Consider the following 22595-nt stretch of genomic DNA (forward strand, 5'->3'; position numbering starts at 1 on the left):
ATGACTCAGACTCAGCAGTTACAGCATGGGAGATAAGTACGTAATTATTCGTCCAGTTAGGTATGTTAAGTAATCATGTGCCATTTATAACTTAGTGTTATTTGAACCATGTGAAATTGCCATTTTTTTATAGGTTAAAAAATGTGAAATATTGGCAATTTCATATGGTTCCTAAATATTTTTGTTTGGCTGAATTAGGTAGGGTCACCAGTTGAGGATATGTTGTAGGGTTTTTTTTCAGGGTTAACTCTCATTTGTACCCCAGTCTTATCATTCATCCCCTTGTTTGCCATTAGGAAATAGGCAGATAAACGGGTATAGTTTTAAGTAAATGGTGGGTTTGTGAGTGGGGGAAACGTATTACAAGTCTTGTTTCTTTTCCATACAAGTTCTTTTAGTTACATTTCAGTTCTGAGCAGCACATTTTTCAAGTAGAAAAGGCTTGAATCTTTTGATCTTTTTGATCAGGCCACCCAAGATGTCTATTCTCTTGATCTGTACATCCCCTGCTTAACCAGTGCCTGCTTCACCTACACCCTCCTCACAGGACTGACCTTCCTACATACGTGCCCCTGCCCCAGCTAGTGATTGTTCATATCAAGGGGCAGTGACGGGCCCGTGCCCCTCTGCTAGTTTCCCTGGTAGTTGAGGAGCCCACCTGATGTCAGTTCCCAGTTGGGAACCTCCCCCTTCCCACCCCCGCCCCGGGAGCGAAGCCTGCCATCACATCCTGCCTGCTGTCTGCCGCACTTGGTGAGGTGTTGCTCCAGGATCTTGCTTCAGACATGTAAGCTCCCCTTATACGTTAAACCACTGATGTCTCTGGTGCTGACTCCAGGCTCTTTCTTCGGTCTCGAAGCTGGGCAAGTACAGGCCTTGCAGGCCTGCATGGTGTAGCCCAACAACTGTGTGTAAGCTTAACTGATGGTGTTTCATAGGAACCTCTTCACTCTTTCTGAAATTAAAATATGAGAGAGCGTCAAAATTTTGAGGCTTAAGAAATCATAATTGTTAAATTCTTAATGAAAGAATACTGTTGCTTAAGCTAATAATATATTTGAGGTACTATCTTATTTCTTCATTTCTGTTAAGTGTCTTTCTCATATGAAACTGCAATTAGAATGGAAGTATTGTTGTGAACATTTAGAAAGTTTCCAAAATGTTAAGTATACTCTCATTCTTTCTGCCAAGGTTGTTTGTAATCAAGAGTGTCCATTTGATGAATATAAAGGAAATCATAGTCTTGGAACTTTGAGTCCAATTCTAGGTGTTAGATTTTACGTGGGAAATTTATTCAGGCCATTTTATTGTTTTTTAATACTCACTTCATTGGGTAAGAGAAAAGAAAGGAGAGGAAGTGGAATCTGAACGAATCACTGAAACTAATGATTATTAATGGTGTTTGTAAAAGATAAGCAGAGGAAATGAGCAGTAATATGATATTTGGAATGCCAGCAGCTGGCATTCCGTACTCATAAGAGATAATTGAGAATAGTCTGTAACCATGGCAAAGATACTTTAGGTTTAGACTTATTTTATTGTTCTAATGCTTTATTCCTGAAGCATCAGATTGTTTATTTAATGTCTTCCTTGAATATCAGCTGTATATTACAAGTGTTTGAACAAGATTATACCAACAGTCTTAATTATATTTTGCTCTTACTTAGGGTAACCAACCATCCTAGTTTGCCTGGGGTTGAGAGATTTCCTAGGACATGGGACTTTCAGTGTTAAAACCAGGAAAATCTCAGGCAAGCCTGGACAGATGGTCACCTTACTTTCATTTCAAATTTAATCGAATGGAGAAAATCCTGACATGATTAGAAAGGTATTTAAGAATCCTGTAAATTCTTCGCCCTTAAAGTTTAGAAAATTCTAACTTGAAAACATTATTTCAGGAAAGCATTTCTTCTATAGAAGGTTAGTTTTGTTTTAATTGCTTTGGAAATTTAAAGGTAAATTGATTTTGTGGTCATTTTTCAAAAAGACCTTAATTTACCCTTTGGTCACATAGATAACAACCAGCAAGTCGACATGCTATTAATAATGAAAATGCTAGGAATAAATTATTAATTAAAAAATACTCAGTGTGGGAATTCTGATAAGATAAACAGGAATAGTCATTGCTTTTAAAAAAGTTCTGAATAAGAAAATAGTCTTCTTTTCTGAAATTGTTACATGATGTTTGTCTTAAACATAAGTAGCCTAGTGGCTGTTGTATAAACCTTTCTTTCCTTTTTATATATCCTTGAATTTTTGTAACATGATAAACTTTTAAAAAATTTATCACCACACTTTTGGTTTACAATTTATATTTTTTTCTTTTCCTCATTTTTTAAAAAAGGAAGGTCAAACAAAATAATGTGATCAGGAATCTAATTACAGACTATTAACAACATGTGCTGTGTGCTAATCTTTATTCTGAACTCGCTTTAGTTATCAGCCTACTTTTCTCAACAAGGGGGCACTTAAGTTAATTGCTTCATTAGAAACATGCTTTTAGCCCTTTCTGATCCGTAAGTACGACTCCTTGGCAGAACTGCAGAAGTTTGAACACCTGCAGCCCAAGCAGCTTGAAAGGAAGCTATAACTCACTATAAAGGAAAATAAAAGAAGCTCAAGTTCAAAATGGTGTTATCAATGATACAGTGTTGTCACTAACTTGAGCTGACCTAAGAGAATTGGCTTCTGCATTGCTTCTTATCAGCATCCAAAAGGGCATACAAAATTCTTTGTAAACTAATTTAAAAAGTGTCTTGTTTATTCAGAAGCAACTGTGAATGGTATTTGTTCAGAGTCTAGATCACATCAGCCAACAACTTATTTCTCTTCTAAGAGAGAAGCCAAGTATCAAAGACACAAAGTACTAAAGATAAGCTTCTCAATTCTCAACTGTTCTGAGCTCTCAATAAAGCTACTGATGTACAAATTGGGGTGGGACCCAACTGTTTCCACCTGCAGGCTTGTCTTAGATCCTTGGCTCTGGCTGGGAGAGGTGCTGATACTAGTCTGACCTTTAGTGCCCTTAGAAAACAAAACACAGTCTTTCTTATGGCCCTAATCAATCAGTCCTTCTGAAGATTCCATCCCCTTTCTTCAAGTACTAGTCTTGGGGCAAAAAACCCATGGCTGACTATTCCCATTTACAGTGCTGGTGAAAGCAAAGAGATCCTTGATTCGCTCTTACGGAATCTTAAAAGACATTACAAGTCATCCTTTTTCCTGTTTCTATGGTGGAGTCTTAGATGTTTTGTATTTGATATTTAATGAGAGGGTGACCTCAGTAAGTAAAAGAATGAAGTGCTTTCAAGACTGGTTCAAATAGTATATTATCAGGAAATTAAGACTCAGTTGATATAAAGAAAACATTTATAAGGCTATTGAGGCATAAAATACTTATAGGATACTGAGTTGTCACATTTGAGCTATTAATATGTTAAGTCTGTAAGTGTGGCCCACAGGTAGCATCCAAAATTTCAAATCTGAGTTAACTAGAATAGAATCTTTAAAATAAAATCATTTAGTTTCTGTGATGAGTATCTAGAGTTAATCAGAAAATTGGAAAATATTTGAAACATGAATAATTCAAACATGTTAGAACTAATCTGACCCCTAAATGTCTTTTTAACATTATTATGATTAAAGCCTTTTATATCATTGTGAAAGTAGGATTTACTGATAGGCATCTGGAATATTGAATTTCAAATTAATTTGTTTCTATAATTAGAAATTTGTCACTTGTTTCAAACATGCTAAGAAATAACAGTGAAACCAATTGCTGTTTTAGAGAAATTCTAAGTTTCATTAATGCTAAAAATAGCCAGGGTTCTTCAGGCACATTTAAGAAAAAATAATCTGTGTAAGTGTGTGTGTATCTTTGTGTGTGTATATAAATTCTATACAGGCAAAACACTTCATCAGTAGTTTCTATTACCTTCTTCCCTCCCAGAATTGTGGTTTTAGGCCCATTAGAATTATGTAAGCCTCTAGGTATGTATTTTTCAATGATTGGCATAGAAAAACAGTAACACACATTTTCCAGTAATTTTCAAATTTAAGAACTGCAGACCATATGGGTAATTTACTGCATGTTAAGTGTATTGACTAATTGATCTAAAGAAAATATTTACAAGTGGATGAAGCATTTCAGAATTAAGTACATCTAGGCAAAGAAGACCTCAATGTAGGAAAAATTTCTGACTAAGTGAAATATTTAAAAATAATCATATTTTTTCAGTGATTATGATGTAGTCAAATCTACAAATTTCATATTTTAAAAATGTTAACATAATTGATGTGGCTACAAGTATGGTTATTATATAACTGTCTTTTTCTTCTGGGAAGAAGAATAATTTTCTGAGTAAACTTTAGGTAGATATTAGAATTATTGCTAACTTATCAGTTTAGAGGTATCTTACACTCTTTTTTTTTTTTTGAATTTTAGAATTTTATTTTATTTATTTTTTTATACAACAGGTTCTTATTAGTTATCCATTTTATACATATTAGTGTATACACGTCAATCCCAATCTCCCAGTTCATCACACCACCACCCCCACCCCACGGTGCTCTCCCCCTTTGGTGTCCATACGTTTGTTCTCTACATCTGTGTCTCAGTTTCTGCCCTGCAGACCGGTCCATCTGTACCATTTTTCGAGGTTCCACATATATGCGTTAATATACGATATTTGTTTTTCTCTTTCTGACTTACTTCACTCTGTATAACAGTCTCTAGATTCATCCACGTCTCTACAAAAGACCCAATTTCGTTCTGTTTTATGGCTGAGTAATATTCCATTGCATATATGTACCACATCTTCTTTATCCATTCATCTGTTGATGGGCATTTAGGTTACTACCATGACCTAGCTATTGTAAATAGTGCTGCAATGAACATTGGGTTGCATGTGTCTTTTTGAATTATGGTTTTCTCTGGGTATATGCCCAGTAGCGGGATTGCTGGGTCATATGGTAATTCTATTTTTAGTTTTTTAAGGAACCTCCATACTGTTCTCCATAGTGGCTGTATCAATTTACATTCCCACCAACAGTGCAAGAGGGTTCCCTTTTCTCCACACCCTCTCCATCATTTGTTGTTTGTAGATTTTCTGATGATGCCCATTCTGACTGGTGGGAGGTGATACCTCATTGTAGTTTTGATTTTCATTTCTCTAATAATTAGTGATGTTGAGCAGCTTTTCATGTGCTTCCTGGCCATCTGTATGTCTTCTTTGGAGAAATGTTTATTTAGGTCTTCTGCCCATTTTTGGATTGGGTTGTTTGTTTTTTTAATATTGAGCTGCATGAGCTGTTTATATATTTTGGAGATTAATCCTTTATCCATTGATTCATTTGCAAATATTTTCTCCCATTCTGAGGGTTGTCTTTTCGTCTTGTTTATAGTTTCCTTTGCTTTGCAAAAGCTTTTAAGTTTCATTAGGTTCCATTTGTTTATTTTTGTTTTTATGTCCATTACTCTAGGAAGTGGATCAAAAAAGACCTTGCTGTGATTTATGTCAAAGAGTGTTCTTCCTATGTTTTCCTCTAAGAGTTTTATAGTGTCCGGTCTTACATTTAGGTCTTGAATCCATTTTGAGTTTATTTTTGTGTATGGTGTTAGGGAGTATTCTGATTTCATTCTTTTACATGTAGCTGTCCAGTTTTCCCAGCACCACTTATTGAAGAGACTGTCTTTTTTCCATTGTATATCCTTGCCTCCTTTGTCATAGATTAGTTGACCATAGGTGCGTGGGTTTACCTCTGGACTTTCTATCCTGTTCCATTGATCTATATTTCTGTTTTGTGCCAGTACCATATTGTCTTGATTACTGTAGCTTTGTTGTATAGTCTGAAGTCAGGGAGTCTGATTCCTCCAGCTCTGTTTTTTCCCCTCAAGACTGCTTTGGCTATTTGGGGTCTTTTGTGTCTCCATACAAATTTTAAGATTTTTTGTTCCAGTTCTGTAAAAATGCCATTGGTAATTTGATACGGATTGCATTGAATCTGTAGATTGCTTTGGGTAGTATAGTCATTTTCACAATATTGATTCTTCAGATCCAGGAACATGGTATATCTCTCCATCTGTTTGTATCATCTTTAATTTCTTTCATCAGTGTCTTATAGTTTTCTGCATACAGGTCTTTTGTCTCCTTAGGTAGGTTTATTCCTAGGTATTTTATTCTTTTTGTTGCAGTGGTAAATGGGAGTGTTCCCTTAATTTCTCTTTCAGATTTTTCATCATTAGTGTGTCAGAGTGCAAGAGATTTCTGTGCATTAATTTTGTATCCTGTAACTCTACCAAATTCATTGATTAGCTCTAGTAGTTTTCTGGTGGCATCTTTAGGATTCTCTATGTATAGTATCATGTCATCTGCAAACAGTGACAGTTTTACTTCTTCTTTTCCAATTTGTATTCCTTTTATTTCTTTTTCTTCTAATTGCCGTGGCTAGGACTTCCAAAACTGTGTTGAATAATAGTGGTGAGAGTGGACATCCTTGTCTTGTTCCTGATCTTAGAGGAAATGCTTTCAGTTTTTCACCATTGAGAATGATGTTTGCTGTGGGTTTGTTGTATATGACCTTTAATATGCTGAGATAGGTTCCCTCTAGTCCCACCTTCTGGAGAGTTTTTTTCATAAATGGGTGTTGAATTTTTTTTGAAAGCTTTTTCTGCATCTATTGAGATGATCATATGGTTTTTATTCTTCAATTTGTTAATATGGTGTATCACATTGATTGATTTGCGTATATTGAAGAATCCTTGCATCCCTGGGATAAATCCCACTTGATCATGGTGTATGATCCTTTTACTATGTTGTTGGATTCTGTTTGCTAGTATTTTGTTGAGGATTTTTGCATCTATATTCATCAGTGATATTGGTCTGTAATTTTCTTTTTTTGTAGTATCTTTGTCTGGTTTTGGTGTCAGGGTGATGGTGGCCTCATAGAATGAGTTTGGGAATGTTCCTTCCTCTGCAATTTTTTGGAAGAGTTTGAGAAGGATGGGTGTTAGCTCTTCTCTAAATGTTTGATAGAATTCACCTGTGAAGCCATCTGGTCCTAGACTTTTGTTTGTTGGAAGATTTTTAATCACAGTTTCAATTTCATTACTTGTGATTGGTCTGTTCATATTTTCTATTTCTTCCTGTTTTACACTTAGAAGGTTATACCTTTCTAAGAATTTTTCCATTTCTTCCAGGTTGTCCATTTTATTGGCATAGAGTTGCTTGTAGTAGTCTCTTAGGATGCTTTGTATTTCTCTGGTGTCTGCTGTAACTTCTCCTTTTTTATTTCTAATTTTGTTGATTTGTGTCCTCTCCCTCTTCTTCTTGATGAGTCTGGCTAATAGTTTATCAATTTTGTTTATCTTCTCAAAGAACCGGCTTTTAATTTTATTGATCTTCGCTATTGTTTTCTTTGTTTCTATTTCATTTATTTCTGCTGTTACCTTTATGATTTCTTTCCTTATACCAACTGGCTTTTGTGTGTTCTTCTTTCTCTAGTTCCTTTAGGTGTAAGATTAGATTGTTTACTTAAGATTCTTCTTTTTTCTTGAGGTAGGCTTGTATTGCTATAATCTTCCCTCTTAGAACTGCTTTTGCTGCATCCCATAGGTTTTGGATCATTGTGTTTTCATTGTCATTTATCTCTAGGTATTTTTTGATTTCCTCTTTGATTTCTTCAGTGATCTCTTGGTTATTTAGTAACGTATTGTTTAGCCTCCATGTTTCTGTGTTTTTTATGTTTTTTTCCCTGTAATTGATTTCTAATCTCATTTCTAATCTCATTAGCGTTGTGGTCAGAAAAGATGCTTGATATGATTTCAGTTTTCTTAAATTTACTGAGGCTTGATTTGTGACCCAACATGTGATCTATCCTGGAGAATGTTCCGTGTGTACTTGAGAAGAAAGTGTAATCTGCTGTTTTTGGATGGAATGCCCTATAAATATCAGTGAAATCTATCTGGTCTGTTGTGTCATTTAAAGCTTGTGTTTCCTTATTAATTTTCTGTTTGGATGATCTGTCCATTGGTGTAAGTGAGGTGTTAAATTCCCCCAGTATTATTGTGTTACTGTTGATTTCCTCCTTTATAGATGTTAGCAGTTGCCTTATATATTGAGGTGCTCCTATATTGGGTGCATATATTTTTATAATTGTTATATCTTCTTCTTGGATTGATCCCTTGATCATTGTGTAGTGTCTTTCCTTGTCTCTTGTAATATTCTTTATTTTAAAGTCTATTTTATCTGATATGAGTATAGCTACTCCAGCTTTCTTTTGATTTCCATTTGCATGGAATATCTTTTTCCATCCCCTCACTTTCAGTCTGTATGTGTCCCTAGGTCTGAAGTGGGTCTCTTGTATACAGCATATATATGGGTCTTGTTTTTGTATCCATTCAGCGAGCCTGTTTCTTTTGGTTGGAACATTTAATCTGTTCACGTTTACGGTAATTATCGATATGTATGTTCCTATTACCATTTTCTTAATTGTTTTGGATTTTTTTTTGTAGTCCTTTTCTTCTCTTGTGTTTCCCACCTCGAGAAGTTCCTTTAGCATTTGTTGTAGAGCTGGTTTGGTGGTGCTGAATTCTCTTAGCTTTTGCTTGTCTGTAAAGCTTTTGATTTCTCTGTTGAATCTGAATGAGATCCTTCCTGGGTAGAGTAATCTTGGTGGTAGGTTCTTCCCTTTCATCACTTTAAGTATATCATGCCACTGCCTTCTGGCTTGTAGAGTTTCTGCTGAGAAATCAGCTGTTAACCTTATGGGAGCTCCCTTGTATGTTATTTGTCGTTTTTCCCTTGCTGCTTTTAATAATTTTTCTTTGTCTTTAATTTTTGCCGATTTGATTACTATGTGTCTTGGCATGTATCTCCTTGGGTTTATCCTGTATGGGACTCTCTGTGCTTCGTCGACTTGGGTGGCTATTTCCTTTCCCATGTTAGGGAAGTTTTCGACTATAATCTCTTCAGATATTTTCTCGGGTCCTTTCCCTCTCTCTTCTCCTTCTGGGACCCCTATAATGCGAATGTTGTTGCGTTTAACATTGTCCCAGAGGTCTCTTAGGCTGTCTTCATTTCTTTTCATTCTTTTTTCTTTATTCTGTTCCGCAGCAGTGAATTCCACCATTCTGCTTCCAGGTCACTTATTCATTCTTCTGCCTCAGTTATTCTGCTATTGATTCCTTCTAGTGTATTTTTCATTTCAGTTATTGTATTGTTCATCTCTGTTTGTTTGTTCTTTAATTCTTCTAGGTCTTTGTTATACATTTCTTGCATTTTCTTGCTCTTTGCCTCCATCTTTTTCCGAGGTCCTGGATCATCTTCACTATCATTATTCTGAATTCTTTTTCTGGAAGGTTGCCTAACTCCACTTCGTTTAGTTGTTTTTCTTGGGTTTTATCTTTTTCCTTCATCCGGTACATAGCCCTCTGCCTTTTCATCTTGTCTATCTTTCTGTGAATGTGGTTTTTGTTCCACATGCTGCAGGATTGTAGTTCTTCTTGCTTCTGCTTCTACCCTCTGGTGGGTGAGGCTTTCTAAGAGACTTGTGCAAGTTTCCTGATGGGAGGGACTGTTGGTGGGTAGAGCTGGCTGTTGCTCAGGTAGGCAGAGCTCAGTAAAACTTTAATCCACTTGTCTGCTGATGGGTGGGGCTGGGTTCCCTCCCTGTTGGTTGTTTGGCCTGAGGCGACCCAACACTGGAGCCTACCTGGGCTCTTTGGTAGGGTTAATGGCAGACTCTGGGAGGGCTCATGCCATTAGTTCTGGGAAGGAGTACTTCCCGGAACTTCTGCTGCCAGTGTCCTTGTCCTCACAGTAAGACACAGCCAGCCCCCGCCTCTGCAGGAGACCCTCCAACGCTAGCAGGTAGGTCTGTTTCTGTCTCCCATGGGGTCACTGCTCCTTCCTCTGGGTCCCGATGTGCACACTATTTTGTGTGTGCCCTCCAAGAGTGGAGTCTCTGTTTCCCCCAGTCCTGTCGAAGTCCTGCGATCAAATCCCGCTAGGCTTCAAAATCTGATTCTCTAGGAATTCCTCCTCCTGTTGCCGGACCCCCAGGTTGGGAAGCCTGTCATGGGACTCAGAACCTTCACTCCAGTGGGTGGACTTCTGTGGTATAAGTGTTCTCCAGTTTGTGAGACACCCACCCAGCAGTTATGGGATTTGAATTTATTGTGATTGCGCCCCACCTACCGTCTCATTGTGGCTTCTCCTTTGTCTTTGGATGTGTGGTATCTTTTCTGGTAAGTTCCAGTGTCTTCCTGTCAATGATTGTTCAGCAGTTAGTCGTGATTCCGGTGCTCTCGCAAGAGGGAGTGAGAGCATGTCCTTCTACTCCACCATCTTGAACCAATCTCATTACACTGTTAATTTTAGATATTTTTTCTATCATTCTGGAAGTTTCTCTGCTTCCTTGTGCTTTTTTCTGTAAGATAGTACAGCTCTAGCCTTCTATAATTAAGCATGCCTCTCATCCCCCAGAAGATAGAGAAGTTAATTTTGTTTTGTGAAGATCTGACAGAAAGAGTTGTTTTGATTTTCATATTCATTTGTTAATTGAGAAAAATATGATGCTTTATTTAGGAGAACATAATAGTTTTAAATTGAGATAGCAAATTAAAATGATTAAAAAATTTGGCTTTTTTAAAAACTTATTAGTTATCAATGAAATGCCAATTAATAATTTACCATTGGATTGTCACAACATAGTATTTATATTGGTCATAAAAATTTGAGGCAATTTTATACTCTTAGCTTTTTTAGTATCACCTACTAAGAGATTCACGCTATGTGATTAAAGAATAATTCTCTCTAGTTTTTCTTCTTTGAAGTGTGTGCTTTGTTCCTCGTTTTGACTTTTTATAATGTTTTTTCTTTGCATACTTGTAATTTTTACGGTATTCCTTTAGTTTTGTTAGCATCTATAGCTTAGGTATCTCTTAATGAAGTGTACATGGGCAAAGGATATTCCAGTATTAGAAAAAATATAGTTTCTTGCTTTGAACTAAGTAGAATGTGGCATATCACAGTCTGGTAAGTTTGAGGTCAATCTGGGCAAGATTCTAGAGTGAATTACCGGAAGAATAGTTTTCGAATTAATAGAAGAATAACCCGTAATCATTAGAAATGAGAGTGGGATCACTAAGAAAAATGTCTGTCTTAATTTCTTTTCTCTCCCCTCCCCTCCCCTCCCCTTCCCTTCTTTTCTTTTCTTTTTTTAATAGCACTCCTAGACTGGCAGAGTAGGTAGGTTTTACGAAGGACCATCTTGATATCCTTGTGACTTAAATGGAGGTATAAGCAGTACAGCCACCTAGTAGTAGTGATTGATGTCTAAGAGAGGCTTGTTTCTAATGGCAAGCCACAGAAGTCTATGCTTGAGCTTGTTCTGCTCAACATTTTACATAAATGATTTCAATACTCAGAAGGGAGGTTTATCAAACTTTTAAATGGCAGGGTCAGCAAGAGATTATAAATGTGCTGGATCACAGTAACAGAATCACTATTCACTGTAACCTTGACAAACCAAATGTATAATATTTGAAATTGCACACCTGCAAAGAACAAACAAAACAAAAATTGAACCTTGTACACATATTCGGTCACATAATTTATGACAAAAGTAACAGCATTGCAGTAGGAAAGGATAGTCTTTAATAAATAATACTTGGTCTATTAGATATCCGTGTGGAAAAAATTTATTTTGACCCCTCCTGACAATTGATGTACAAAAATCAATTCCAGATGGATTGCAGATCTAAATGTGAGAGATACAATTATAAAGCTCTTAGGTAAACATAGGAGAACATCTTGGTGATCAAAGAGTTCTTAAGTAGTACACAAAAAGTATAACTATAACATACAGATTTTGATAAATTTTAACTTCATGAAAATTAAGAACTTCTTTTCATCCAAAGATACCATTATGAGAGTGAAAACATAGCTTACAGAATGGAAGAACAGTACATATATCTATAAAAGGATTCATAATCCAAAAAATAAAGAACAAAACAAAAAGAAAATAATATATCAATAAGAATGTCAATAAGAAAAATACAACTGAATAAAAACATTGGCAAGATTTAACAGATACTCCACAAAACAGGATGTTCAAATGCACAATCAAGATATGAAAAGGACTCAACATCATTAATCATCAGGAAAATGTGAATAAACCATTGTGTAATACTACATACCCACCAAAATGGCTAAAATTAAAAAGATGAGAAATGTTTGTAAGGACATGGAGTGATCAGAATTCTCACATACCAAGTGTGTAAATTGGTACAAACATTTTAGAAAATTTTTGGCTATGTACTACTAAAACTGAACATATGCATATCCTCTGATCCAGAAATTTCACTCATGGGTATATACTCATAGATATATGCCCAACAGAAAAGCCTAGATATTTGCTAGCATATTTATGGAAGCACTATTTGTGCTAGTCAAAACCTGGAAAGTACTCAAATGCCTGTCACTAGTAGAATGGATTAATAAATTGTACTACACGCATATAATGGAATATTATACAACTATGAGCATAATCTGCAATTCTAAGAAGCATTTCTCAAACATAATGTTGCATAAAAGAAGCCAGACAAAATAAAATGTGCTGTATGATTATATTTACATGAAAGTACAAAGATACTCAAAATTCTGATCTGTTAGGAAAGTGGTTATTTGGGGACAGTGACTGGAAAAGGGGTGTTGTGAGAACGAGTGCTGGGGTGGTAATGTTCTGCTTCCTTATCTAGATACTGCTTATATGGATTTGCTTAATTATAAAACTTCCAAGTTAGGTTTTAGATAGCTGTACTTTTGCCTGGATATAATACTTCAATATAAAGTTTTAAAAATGCAAAAAGTTTATTGGCCTCAGGCTGTAATAGCTTGATATAATCCATCTCCATTACAGGGTACTTCTGTCTCAGTGGACAGAGTGAGTCCTGGGAACCCCTTTCTTAGAGAAGACGTGATAGGTATGGCCAACTCTTGGGTTCTGAGATTTTCTTCTCCAAATCTTTATGCTACTCTCCCTTTTCATTTACACAGTCTTTCTCCAGACAGAGACTAAGAACTTGATCCAATTTATTCTCACTAATTGTAATCAGATTCCAGTCCTCAGATTATTCCCAGATCACTCACATAAGTTCTTGTGACCATTTGTCGTAGAGAAAGAGGCTTTGGGGAAAATGTGATCTTCATATTGTTGGAGATGGTAATTTTTATTCAGCTACACAACTTGGACAAATCATTTATGAGCCTCTGCTTTTATCTGTAAAAATTGTGAATCAGTATTGAACAGAACTGTGATTTACTGAGTTTGATGGTTGGCTATTATATAGCTTTTTGTTTTACTTATTTCCTTGGTGCTTTGTGTAGCTGAGAGACCAGTACAGAAAGCATCATTATTTGATAGTCACAGTTTCTTGCAAAAATATTTTTTTTTTCTTTTATAACAGGTGATCAGAAATGGAGAGAAAAGTAAGCAGAATCTATCTTGCTTCTGAACCTGATATAATTCATTTTCTCCAAGTTGCCTGGGAAGAAACACTAGGATCTGGTTTTGTTATTACACTTACTGATGGGCAGGCAGCATGGACTGGGACAGGTAATATTAAAAGCGAATTTTTTAAAGAAAACTTTCAATAATGTGCTATTCTTCAGTCCTCAGTGATACTTCAAGTTAAAGTGTTTCTTTAATAGATATTGGTTAAAATGAACATGATTGCTTTTACTTGTTATTGCTGTCTGATTTACACAGAGATTTGTAATATTAATATTGTTTTCTGTAAGTAATATTAATAGAAGGATAGAGAAATAACCATTTGAGTCTTAGTACTTGGAGTTGGTCAGAGTTTTTAAAATGATCTCTTTATACAAAACATAAATAGTACTTTTTATATGTATCTTTTCTTAGGACCCCAGGGAAATATTGGGAGGCACAGGAAGGTGGATTGGCTGGGCCAAGGCTTGGGACAGTGGGGTGGTGGTGGTTTTCTTTTTATTTCATATACTTATATTGTTGAATTATTTTCCAGTGAACATGTACTACATTTGTAACAAAATGAAACAGAACTAATAGCCTAAAACTTTGTAGACCAAAGTTCAAACCCATATATGGGATTTTGGCTATTATTTTATGAAATAGACTTTTGCTTTTTTTATCTTTGGTAATAATCTTTTTAAAGAGGTTAATGACCCTGAAATCATTTATGGAACATTGCAGGTGTAAAGTCAAAATATCTAGAATTATGTTTTACTCATATAGCAAAGTTTTGTTGATAATATACTTCTAAAATATTTTATTGAAAGATTTAAAAAGCTATTTCTACAGTTATGAAATAGTCATTTCTAGAGTTATGTTGTAAATGATGTTTTAGGTAGAAGAATTTTGTCATGTTAATTTATGTGCTATTTGTATCTTCTATCAACTTTTGAAATATTCCCCTAAAATTTATTACTGTAATAATTATTATATCACCTTTTAAAATCACAATACATTGTGACGTTTTGTTTTCTTCTTGAGTGTTACAAATTCTATTATACAGCATAGTCAAACTGAATTTGTACTTACAGGGTTTTGGTTTTTATTACTCATTTTTTTATGACAGAGAATGAGGAATGGTAATATAAGTATTATTGTAAAATAAAGAAATTTCAAGGATAATGTTTGTAGTACCTGTTATGGTATCTATTTAAGCTGTAAATTTCTATGTAAGAGAATTCAGTTGTTGGTTGGTTGTTGCAGTGCAGGACTGGAGGAAAATTTGTCAGGTTAGCTCTGTGTATGCTGGTGAAGGTACACCCAAGTGACAATAACTCTGTTCTGGGGTAAATGGTACACAGGGTTGAAGACCATGGCAGTAGGTTAATGCCAGTTTTCAGGGAGAAAACAGCAGTTCCAACAGCACAGCGCAGGAGGCAGGTCCTAGGTGATATGTGTAAGGAATTTATAACTTAGATATTTCCAATTAACAAATGGCTTATTCTGTATAACAAGAAGTTATGGTCAGACGGATGACCTTGAGGTATTTTAAGAGCCTTAATTATCAGAGAAAAAGATTAAATTTTGATGTAGTCAGTAATCCTCATTCACCAAGACAAAGAACAATAATACGTTGTTTGAATTTTTTTTTATATCATTAAGGACTGGGAAAAGAAAAAGAATACTGTGGTTAACTCTTAAATCTTAATTTAACCAGAAATTTAAGTTAACTTTGCATTTATGGAACATTTTGTTTATGTCATACAAAATGTGCTGGCAGTTGTTCTTAATATTATTAAGATGAATATTGTTTCACTAGCCTACATTCATTGAGAGCAAAGGACACATCTGATTTGTCAACCACTGTTCATAAGTATCTCTATCAGTACATAGGACATACATGCCTTGATGGATATTCTCTGAAAGAAAGAATGAAAGGATGCCTGAAATATATAAAATTGGTTCGGAAAAAGAAGAACGTAAACTACTCATTTTAGAGTTAGCATATATTTTAATGAAAACTCCAGTTTCATATTTACTTGTTGGCATTGATCATAAATGCAGTATGTTTTACCATTTGTTTTTCAGCTAATGAAATTTAGTGTGACAAAATGTGATATCAAACTTCTGTATCCCTTGGTGGATTGTTAATATTTTGGCTTCCTGTACTGAACAAGCTTTCAAACAGAAAATTTTATAGTGTACTGGATCTGGTCATTTATTTTCAAAGATATTGAAGTTTTAAATCTCACAAATGTTTAATGCCTTTTATTACTCATTTGTGTGAATTTCCGGGACAAAATACGTAACCAAATAATATAACATTGTTTCCATGTTTAAGTCTTATACATAAATATAATTTGGTTTGGCACTTTACAGATAGACAACAAGATAATTAAGAACATTGAAACAATTAAATAATTGAAACATGAAAATGAATTTCGTTCCTATACCTCATCCTGTTTTTTGTACAACTTTTTGATTTCTGCAACCTTCAATTTGGATAATTTTTTTTTCTCTTTTCATTTGAGTGAAATTAAAAGGATGTGGGGTTCCTTTTAATCTCCCACACACTAAACTCACTGATTTCTTTTCCATTAGCAATGTTTTATCTAATGAATGTTTTGGGGTCTAATTATCATGTGGTCTTATCATCACTTCAACATTATAGAGGATTATATCACAGGGTTAAGTCACAAAGTGGGTTAATGATCGATGACTGTTATTTGACTTTCATAAGAATTGCAGTCAGCGGTAAGAAACTTCTATCACCCATCTCCGGACTAAAGTTCATTGAAGAGTAAATTAAACTTTTTAGTGCATTTATTATCAAATAATTATATCCACCTATATTTGTTCTAAACACTAATATGTTTGGTGACCTATATGGAGATTATGTGACAGAGCTCAGTAGAAAAAGGATTTTTAAGGAATGAAGTAGAAAAGTGGGTCTGTGATATGATGACTTATTAAGTCTGTGTGTCTTCTCAGCTCTGACACAAACTTAGGATATGCAGTCTTTTGGTTCATTATACATAAGGATCCAAAGTAAAGAATTTTCTTTCCTTACTTACGTCTTCACCTACCCACAAATAGTGTTAAAGTGATGCTTTCTTGGATCCTACCTGTCCGAGAACAATTCCTTGTTTTTTGGTCATGTTGGCCTGCTCGCTTTTTATGCCATATTATGTTGCTCATCTGTATCCTTCCTGAATTTTACTATTTCCATGGCTTTTATCCCTGGTCACTGAAGTTTTTAAAGGAGCATTGACTGCTTACAGCTGTGCTTTCTGCAGCACAAAATTCAAAACTGGTGACCAAATTGTTTTTCTAGGATTGAAGTTCTAAATAGGCAGTCAGAATTTCACATTGACTGTTATAGGAAATGTTCAAGTAAATTTTTCTTCTTAAACTAATGCCTTTTTTTTTTTTTACAAAACATATTTTTTAAAGGAGAGGCATAAATAGAAATAATTTCCTTTCATATGTTTTTTTCCTCTCAAGAATGAAATATTTTGAAACACTAACCAATGCAGCATTCACAGATGGAGTAACATACTAAGAGGGTATCTGAAAGGTTATCTAAGATGTCAGCACTTGAATCAAGGCTCCATAAGGCTGGCATTTTTGTCTGTCTAATGGTGGTATCCCTCGTGCCTAGAATAGTGCCTGGCACATAGTAGATGCTCATTAAGCATTTTTGGACTAAATGAATTGAATCAATAAATTCTATTAAATATTTTCAGACAGGTATCTTTTCACTGTAATGAAATTTAGAATACTTTTTACTAGATGTTTTATCAGTAGACATACTTTATTATTTTTTTAACTTAATATTTATTTTATATTGGAGTATAGTTGATTTACAATGTTGTGTTAGTTTCAGGTGTACTGCAAAGTGATTCACTTATACATATACATATATCCATTCTTTTTCAGATTCTTTTCCCATATAGGTTATTACAGAATATTGAGTTCCCTGTGCCATACAGTAGGGCCTTGTTGTTTAGCTATTTTATATATAGTAGTGTGTATATGTTAATTCCAAACTCCTAATTTATCCCCCCCATCCCACCTTTCCCCTTTGGTAACCATAAATTTGTTTTTGAAGTCTGTGAGTCTCTTTCTATTTTGTAAAGAAGTTCATTTGTGTCATTTATTTTTTTGCATGTTTTCTTATAAGTTTTTCTATAGTTGCATTAAAGATAGTTTCTACAGATTATTTCCTATTTCTCTGAGAAATAATTTCTCTCTCTAGGTACTTATAACTCTTCAAAATTATCCAAACACAAAATATGAAATTATTCCTCAGATAAGACGCATTTGCCTTCTTACTTTTATGTTTTTTCAGAGGAGCTAATAGGGTATTTGAAAGGTCAATAGATTTGATAGTGGTGATCATCTTAAATATGCATATGCTTCAGAGAGAGAAAAAAATATGTTGAAGTATTTTAGGAGCTGTAAAATTACACAGGAATATTTTTATTCTTACCTTTTTTCAAAGGCTGTGTTGAGACTCATATTTCAATATTAGAACTTATCAAAAACTGATCATGAAAAATATATGAATGCATTCCCAGACTCTCTTTCTCATTGCCTGTCGTGGGGGCTTCCAGACCCTTGATAGCACATGGACCAATATTATGAAAAGCTGTTATATTTTTAGGGATTCTTTAATCAAGATTTTATTGTTTCTATATTATTTCATACCAGTGTGTTTTTTTTTAATATTATGGAAGTAAGTAATTTAGCTAATGTCCCATATCTCTGCTTCACCTCAAACCAGAACAACCAGAGAGATGTAAGTATGACCCGTTTTACCACTTACCTACTTCATGACCCTAGACCATTACTTGATCTCTCTGAGCCTCACTTTTATCATTTGTAAAATGAGAATATCTATCTTTTAGTGTTGTAAGGAATAAAATAGATAAATGTGACCTTTAAGTAAAAAAGTCTAGAACCGTATGAGTCTTTCATCATTGTGGTTACCCAACCACACGTACATTCCAAAGAAATATTAGATTAAATCTTGTAATTTTAAAAGCAAATAAACAGACACATTGCAGCCTTTGAATGTAAGAAAGGGAATCCCCAGGTGCCATGTGTGAAGAAGTATCTGAAAACCGAAGTGGTTAATGGGAACTAAAGAACTATAAGTTCATGGAATATCTGAACTAGATACACATCTAAGTGACTGTGGTTGTAATACCTGAGTGGAGTGGCATGTTGAGACTGCAGGCGTCTTAAGGAATTTCTTTATCTCTAAAGATAAAGAAAGTAACCCGGAAGTGATCCTGTTAATACAATCTTTAAAAAAAACAAACAAAAAAATTACTCTGGCTTGGAGATGTAGAATCAGAGTAGTCACTAAGGGTTATGAGTAAATTAAAAGTCCTAACAGAAATCAGAATCCTGTCTGTGTTATTTAAGTGTGAGGGTGGGGGGTTTAAATTTGAGCTCTCTTAAATTTGCCACAAGTGTAAAAACCAAGTGAAGAAATTAACTTTCAAAACTGGTCCAGAACTGGTGAAACCTGTAGGGACTACAAGAAAGGCCAACCAGCAACCTTCATTTAAAGCCTTAAATGAAGGGCTTCCCTGGTGGCACAGTGGTTAAGAATCCGCCTGCCAATGCAGGGGACACGGGTTCGAGCCCTGGTCTGGGAAGATCCCACATGCCGCGGAGCAACTGGGCCCGTGAGCCACAATTACTGAGCCTGCGCGTCTGGAGCCTGTGCTTCGCAACAAGAGAGGCCGCGATAGTGAGAGGCCCGCGCACCGCGATGAAGAGTGGCCCCCGCTCGCCACAACTAGAGAAAGCCCTCGCACAGAAACGAAGACCCAACACAGCCATAAATAAATAAATTAATTAAAAAAAAAAAAAAAAAAGAATCCGCCTGCCAGTGCAGGGGTCACGGGTTCGATCCCTGATCTGGGAAGATCCCACATGCCGTGGAGCAACTAAGCCCGTGCGCCACAACTACTGAGCTTGCGCTCTAGAGCTCATGAGCCACAGCTACTGAGCCAATGCACTGCAACTACTGAAGCCTGCGCGCTTAGAGCCCATGCTCCGCAACAAGAGAAGCCACCACAATGAGAAGCCCGTGCACCGCAACGAAGAGTAGCCCCCGCTCACCACAACCAGAGAAAAGCCCGTGTGCAGTGAAGACCCAACGCAGCCAAAAATAAAATAAATAAAATAAAATAAATAAATTTATTTATTTATTTTTTATTTTATTTTTTATTTTTTATTTTTTTTCACACACACACACTGTATTTTATTTTTACAAGAGATAAATAGACTGATGAAGAGTGGCCTCCGCTTGCCACAACTAGAGAAAGCCCTCGCACAGAAACGAAGACCCAACACAGCTAAAACAAATACATAAATAAATTTATTTAAAAAAAAAACAGAGGGTATCTAAAATTGAACATGTAATTATTGAAGTAAAAATCTCTACGGATGAGTAAAACATCAGCTTTAAATGTACCTAGATGAGAGATTTGGAAGCCAGATATAACGCAAGCTGTAGAGGAGACAATAAATATTAATTCCCTTCCCTTTCCTTCCTTATCGACTCCCTTCATCTACCGTTTTTATTGTTGGCACATAATGAGATGAGAAGAATGAACTCCATTTTTACTTTAATTTGACTCTGCCCATGTGAGTGAGAAATAGACTATGGACTATTTAATCTCTTTAATAATTGAGGCAAAGAAGACAGATGTTTTAAAATATTGAGCTTATTAATCATTATAGGAAATAATTGCTATGACCTAGGAGCAGGTACACAAGACGGTTGTTTCTGTGGTAATTTATAATCCATGTATTTCATCTGAGGACAGAGGAAGAACACAAGGAGTCTAATGCTTTCTGATGAGATTTGAGACTAAATTAATGTATTTCTCAAAAATTGCTAGTTCAGTTAAAAGGCATAATTTGACTTAAAAATGTGTGGTGCGGACATTGATTTTACTTTTTGTTTAAATTTCTGTTACATAAGGAATAAATTAGTAGCAACAGGTAAATATGTTTATTCTTAGGTTTAGAATTTATTTTCAAGTAAATAAGGCTTTTATTACTGTTTCTCATAGTTTGTGAATCAGAGATTTCCCAAGAAGCTGATGACATGGCGATGGAAAAAGAGAAGTATGTTGATGAACTGAGAAAAGCACTGGTGTCAGGAGCAGGACCAACTGACACATACAAGTTTAATTTTTCGAAAGAGTCTTGTCATTTCTCCTTTGAGAAAAACTTGAGAGATGTTTCAGTAAGTAAAACTTTCCATAATGTTATAATTGGTAAAATGTTAGAGAATACTTATTGAGAAATTATTTAAGTAACTAGCATATTATTCCCAGAATACCTCAGAAACAAAAGTTCAGAAAGTACTTGGTTTCCAAGTTGGAAAAATGCTTCAAAGTTATAGTCATTAAATGCTTTATATTAATGAATTGTGAAAAAAATTATTGGAAAATATATTTCATTTTTAATGCTTTAAGACTAAGTATTATTGAGATAATTACATGAATGAGCAGTATGAAAAGTGGCATCAGAAGTTTTAGACCATGAGACAAGGCTTACTGAAATGAGTTTGGGGAAATACTAATTTTTGAGAAAGAAAATAATATATTTTCTTTGAATATTTAATAATTATGACCTATTTTCTTCTTTATTAGCATGTATTTGCAATTACAAAATTATATAGATAAGTGTAGCAAGACATATGATTAGAAATTAAGGTATTTTATTTATATTATCAAACTTAGAAGTATTAAAATAGAAAGAAATAACTTTCAACCCAAGCTTTCTTAAGTTTAGAGACAGTTATTGAACAGTGTGTGCCGGAACTAAATTGAGTTTAAAAAATTCTTTTAAAAAAAACTCTATAACTCAGAATGACTAAAGGGATTTCACCAATTAGAGAAACATTTGAAGCAACAGATGGAATCATTAATTTGAAATATATATTATCCTGTATAGAATAATACAGAGAGCCTGGCTTCAGTAATTATTTCTGAAAAATTTAGAATTATTCTGAATTGTTTAGAAGATACATACTTATAGTACTTAGCTGCCAATTTATGTAAGTTTCAATACACTGAGGTTCTTAAGATGATAATTTAAAATAGGGTAAGGTTTGAACTGACTATTGAAATTTTGTTATTTATCGCCAAGTGCTCTTTCCTGTGGCTCAAGTACAATCAAATGATGTTATATACTATGGAACTGCTGACTGTCTCTTCTAATATTTTGAAGCAGATCATTGTCAAATTGGTTATAATGCCATTTCCCACTCAACAAGCATAGATATGTGATGACTAACATTATTTCATGCCTCCAGTTTCTGGTTTTCATATGTTTTGTGTACCCTGGTGCATAACAAATTAAGAGTGTGAGAGTACTTTTGGGTACTTGAAAGGCTTTTGGTATCTTTGACATGGTGAAAAGGAGGGTTTGGATGGAGTACTTGCCATGCTTAGCGATACATTGGATCTTGCTGCCTTTGTGAAGAAAGTCCTCATGACTTCAGTCATTTACAATTGGCTTGGCATGTATCAGACTCAAAAACCGTGACAATAATCCTGAAAGATAGCCTGCTTACTACCCTGATATTAATCAACTTTATCAGAGCCAAAGGCTTGAACCACTAGCTTTTCAACAGGTTTTCTCAAAAAATAGAAACAGAGTAAGAGATTCCCAGTAAGGCAGACGAGTGTTGGTTCCCTAACAAATATGCCCTAAAGCACTACAATGCAGTTTAGATAGCTGCCTCACTATTTATTCATTTATTAATTTGCCTATGAGAAAAAGAAAGGCTACTTTCAGAATGGTTTGATGAGGAGGAGTTCATGACTTGGCTTACTTGAGAGATATTTTTGGATGTTTGAATGAGGTAAAGCTTTCAGTATGAGGTGCTGCAGTCAGCCTTATGGATGCAGATGAAAATCACAAGTTTATTTGGCCAAATTTCCGTGGGAATCTTCTAGTGCTGTAGGATGTGCTTCTGCAAATTGAATTTCAGAGTGACAGTATCTTTTAAATTCATCTGCTGGCAAAAATATGCAGACAATTGGAAACATGGCAGAATACTTTTT

The 22595-nt window shown here is 35.0% G+C and overlaps 1 protein-coding gene across 2 annotated transcripts in view; it reads left to right on the top strand.

The window, feature by feature from the left end:
- Positions 1 to 22595, top strand: part of XRCC4 (X-ray repair cross complementing 4) — a 268265-nt gene that overhangs the window by 26979 nt on the left and 218691 nt on the right. For both annotated transcript variants that reach the window (XM_068533655.1, XM_068533663.1), the window contains exons 2-3: positions 13469 to 13617; positions 20592 to 20767. In XM_068533655.1, the coding sequence (XP_068389756.1) occupies positions 13479 to 13617; positions 20592 to 20767 (315 nt within the window). In that variant the 5' untranslated portion in view covers positions 13469 to 13478. The remainder of the gene's footprint in view (positions 1 to 13468; positions 13618 to 20591; positions 20768 to 22595) is intronic.

This window comes from Eschrichtius robustus, chromosome 2 (genome assembly GCF_028021215.1).
Source record: "Eschrichtius robustus isolate mEscRob2 chromosome 2, mEscRob2.pri, whole genome shotgun sequence".
Lineage (NCBI taxonomy): Eukaryota > Metazoa > Chordata > Mammalia > Artiodactyla > Eschrichtiidae > Eschrichtius > Eschrichtius robustus.